The following is a 4,542-nucleotide window of genomic DNA, read 5'->3' as shown; positions in this document are numbered from 1 at the left end:
TCCACTGAGATCATAATATAAACTGTTCAACATTTGACAGCACTGCCATTATTGAAAGATTATCTATAAGCTTCAGGATAAACTCCAGCAAGCAATTAAGAAAGGCAGTGTTCTTAATGAATAGAAGTATTGAACGTAACGTTAAGGATCTTATGCTTCAGAGGAGGTTTATTAAATTGATACCTGGAATGAGTAGTTGTCTCATGAGAATAGATAAGAGAGCCTGGACGTGTTTTGACTGGTGTTTTGAAGAGTGAGTGGGGACTTGATTGAAGTGCATAAGATCTTCAATGGTCTTTTGACAAGGTGGATGTGGAGAGGGTGGTTGTTTTTTGTGGGTCAGTCCAGAAGTAGTGGACACTGGTTTAAAAATAGAGGTTACTTTTTTAGGACAGAGATGGGGAGAATTATTTTTCTCTCAGAAAGTTTTGTGACTTCAGTACTCTGCCTCAGAAAGTGTTAGAGGTGAGTCATTAAATATTTTTAAGGTGGAGATATATAGTGTCCTGTTCAGCAGGGATTCAAAGATTATTGGGGGTATTAGAAAGTGGAAGTCGAAATACAAATACATCAGTCATGTTTTTACTGAATGGCAGAGTCGGCTCAGGGACGAATAGCCTACTCCTGGTCTAAATTTAAATGTACATATTTTGTGTATATTTTATCATGTATTGGTTATCTCCAGAATATTTTGTACATGTAATCAAAGTATGCATAAACTCTAGTATGTTTCATATTTATGCCATTAAGAATAGATTACATATAATCCCTCATAAGGTTCACATATACCTGCATATCCTTATGGATAAATGGAAGATATTTGTAAGATATCTGTTATTTTATATATCTGTCAACACGTATAGAATTGTATAATAAACTTTTCTACATTTCCTTCTGCATCATTTTGCTTAGATTCTAATATACTTGAAGGAAGTAAATTTGAAGGATTTTTGGGATTGATCGGGGTTGTGAGATTTACTACATGGTGAGCCAGCATGGACTCAATGTGCATGAATGACTTTCTGACTCTATGATTTTTATATTCCATATATATGTCATCATGAATAGATAATCTATAAATGTTAGTAAATTTCATAAATAATAGCTTCATATAGAACATACAGTGCAGTCCAGGCCCTTCAGCCCTTGATGTTGCGCCGACCTGTCATACCAATCTGAAGCCCATCTACAATATTCCATGTACGTCCATATGCTTGTCCAATGACGACTTAAATGTACTTAAAGTTAGCGAATCTACTACCGTTGCAGGCAAAGCATTCCATACCCTTACTATGAGCAAAGAAACTACCTCTGACATCTGTCCTATTATCTATCACCCCTCAATTTAAAGCTATGCCCCCTCATGCTCGCTGTCACCATTCTTGGATAAAGGCTCTCCCTGTCCAACCTATCTAACCCTCTGATTATCTTATATGTCTCGATTAAGTCACCTCTAAAACCTTCTCTCCATCGAAAATAGCCTCAAGTCCCTCAGCCTTTCCTCGTAAGACCTTCCCTCCATACCATTCCCTCCATATCTATAAACTATAAATAAAAATTCAGTTATTTCTTATATAGCTTAATTATGTTAAATTTCATACACAATCCAACTTGTTTCTAATCTTCTACGATGGATATGTGGTATATAGCGTCTATTTCACTTATGATTCATTACGGATAGATAAATTGTCATGTTTTTCGGATGTACAACGTTAAAAACAAGGATCAGTAAATATAGATACCTAAATTCTCTAATAGTTCCCTCGGTTGTAGTCTCTCTTGGCCGGCAGGCTGCACTAGAGGGGGCGATGGATTCTCCGGGAACTCCTGTCATGTCCTCCTCCCGCACTGGCGGCGGCGCTGTGGAGCCACTGACCCGGATGAACTGGCGGCACCGAGGAGAGAGGCCGCGGAGGCGGCAGGTGAGTGTGACAGTGAGACGGATAGTAGGTGAGGGGCACAGACTAACAGTGAGAAGGACGGAGGGAGTGAGATTGGGTGAGAGAAATAAGGGAGGGCTAATGAGAGTAAGACAAAAATAAATTGCTGGAGAAGCTTTGCAGGTCCGGCAGTATTTTTGAAGAGATCTCATGAAGAAGGGGGTGGGGGGATGGGCTCACAGGTTGTTGCCAATGAACAGAGCTGCGATTGGATCACATGCAGTTGCTAGGGGAAAAGAGAGGGAGCAGGTTTAAAGGCCTTTGTTGGGAGAAAACAGTGGGGATGTGTGCACAGGCAGTTGCTGGTTGAAAAGAAAGGTGATGAGGTCACAGACAATTGCGAGTGAACAAAGTGGGGATGAGTTCACAGCCTGTTGCGTGGAGAACACTCGGGAGAATAGGTTACAGCCAGTTGCTTGGAGAAGAATGTGGGAATAGGCTACCAGGCTGTTGCTTGGGAAGCAGAGTGAAGAAAGAGACACAGGTCATTGCTTGGAGAACAGAATTGGGATTGGGCCACAGGCAGTTGTTAGGGGGGAAAGGAAACGACGGGTTCAAATGAAGCTTTAAAGTGAATACATTGGGCATGACTAAAGAAGATATTTCTCGGGGCTCACGTTCGGGATGGATTCATGGGCTATTGCCAGGGGAACAGAGGGAGGATAAGGTCATCTGTATTCGCTAAGAAAATACAGTGGCATGGGGTCCCAGGCAGTTGCTATCGGAAAACAGCGGGAATGATGTCACAAGCAGTTCGTAGAACACTGCATGGATGGGGGCTCAAGCATTTGCTGAGGGAACAGAGTGGTGATGGTTTCCAGACCGTTGTTAGGGGAACAGAGTGGAAATGGTTTCAACAGGCAGTTGCTGCGGGAGCAGAATGGGGATGGGGTCACAGGCAGTTGCTAGGGAAACAAACCGGAGTTGAGTCTCAGGTCATTGTCACGTGAATAGGGCAGGGATGGAGTTATAGGCGGTTCCTAGGAAATGGAATGGGGCCGCCTTCCCAAGCCATTGGTAGGATAATAAACGTGTGACGGGTTCATAAGCCATTGTAAGGATAACGCAGTCAGGAAAGATTCACAGGCAGTTGTTGTCGGATAACAATGGGGGCAGGGTCACAGGCTATTGCTCAGGGAGAGGAGTGGGGATGGGTTTACAAATCATTGCTTGGAGGACACTGTGAGTGGGATCACAAAACGTTGCTCGGAAAACCGTGTGTGAATGATTAGCAGGCAGTCGCGAGGACAACAGTGTGGGGTAGGGTGACAGTCTGTCACTTGGGGAACCGAGTCGGAATTGGTTCACAGGCTGTTGCTAGTTGAACAGGGTTGGAATGGGATCAGAGGCCATTATTAGGTGAACAAAATGAAGATGCAGTTATTGGCTGTTGCCAAGAGAACAGATTGGTGATGGGTTCATAGGTCTTTGCTAGATGAACAGAATGAAAATCAGTTCATGGGCTGTTACGAGAGGAGCAGAATGGGGATGGGGTCTCAGGTCACTTCTGGGGAAACAGTGTGATTGAGTCACAGGTCGTTGCTCAGGGAGTAGAGCGTGGATGCGGTTACAGGCCGTTTCCAAGAGAAGAATGAGGATGGGTTCACAGGCCATTGCTGGGGGTACAGCTGAGGGTGTGGGTAGGGGTATTTCAGTCCTTTGCTATGACAATAGTGTGGGGATGTTTTCCCACGCCCTTGCTTGGGAAATAGTGAGGAGATGGGATCGCAATTCGTTGTCAGAGGTACAGAGCAGGGATTGGGTTACAGGCAGTTGTTCGGGTTACAGTCCGGGGGTTGAGTTCACAGGGAAACGGAGTAGGGATGGATTCATTGGCTGTTGCTACTGGAAAACAGCAGGGATTGGATTTCAGGGCCTTGCTCGGGGAAAGCAGCGCGTGTGGGGTCAAAGGTCGTTGCTACGGAAACAGATTGTGAATTGAGTCACAGAGAGTGGATGGGGTCACAGGCAGTTACCCGGGGAAGAGAGTGAGGATGCGTTCACAGGCTGTCGCGAAGGGATTTGAGTAGGATGATTTCACAGGTATTTGGTAGGGAAGAGAGCCGGGATGGGATCACAGGTAGGCACTGGGATAACAGAGTGAGGTTGGGTTTACAATCCATAACAAGGGAACATAGTGTGCATGTGTACACAGACAGCTGATAGGGGAAAACAGAGGGGATGGGGTTATTTGCAGTTGCGGGAGAAAAGAGACTGAATTGTTTCACAGGCAGTTGCTGGGCGAAGAGCGTTGGATCGGTTCACAGATTGTTTCAAATTGATCTGATTGGGATGGATTCACCTGTCTTTGCTAGGGAACAGAGCAGGGATGGTTTAACAGATTGTCGCTGGGAGAACAGAGTGAGGATTTGTTCACAGGTAGATGCTCTGTGAAAATAGCAGTCATGCTGTTACTGACAGTTGCTAGAAGAACAGAGAGTGGATTGTTTCACCAGCAGTTGTTCGGGAACAGATTCGGCAGGGCTCACAGGCTGTTGCTCAGAGAACATAGTGAGGGTTGCACCATAAGTCGTTGCTCTGAGGATTCTCGGAGAAATGGGTTCACAAGCAGTAGCTATGACAACAGAGTGGGGATGGGTTA

At 44.9% G+C, this 4,542-nt stretch overlaps 1 protein-coding gene across 1 annotated transcript in view; it reads left to right on the top strand.

Moving 5' to 3' along the window:
* The first annotated feature begins 1,765 nt into the window (after positions 1-1,765).
* The window catches only part of slc25a16 (solute carrier family 25 member 16), a 72,778-nt gene continuing 70,001 nt past the window's right edge, over positions 1,766-4,542 (top strand). Inside the window, exon 1 of the mRNA XM_043712243.1 lies at positions 1,766-1,922. Within this exon, the coding sequence (XP_043568178.1) occupies positions 1,809-1,922 (114 nt within the window). The 5' untranslated portion in view covers positions 1,766-1,808. The remainder of the gene's footprint in view (positions 1,923-4,542) is intronic.

The sequence above is a fragment of the Chiloscyllium plagiosum genome, chromosome 22 (genome assembly GCF_004010195.1).
Source record: "Chiloscyllium plagiosum isolate BGI_BamShark_2017 chromosome 22, ASM401019v2, whole genome shotgun sequence".
Taxonomy (NCBI): domain Eukaryota; kingdom Metazoa; phylum Chordata; class Chondrichthyes; order Orectolobiformes; family Hemiscylliidae; genus Chiloscyllium; species Chiloscyllium plagiosum.
Note: the sequence above shows the minus strand (reverse complement) of the source record. Positions and strands in the feature narration are given on the sequence as shown.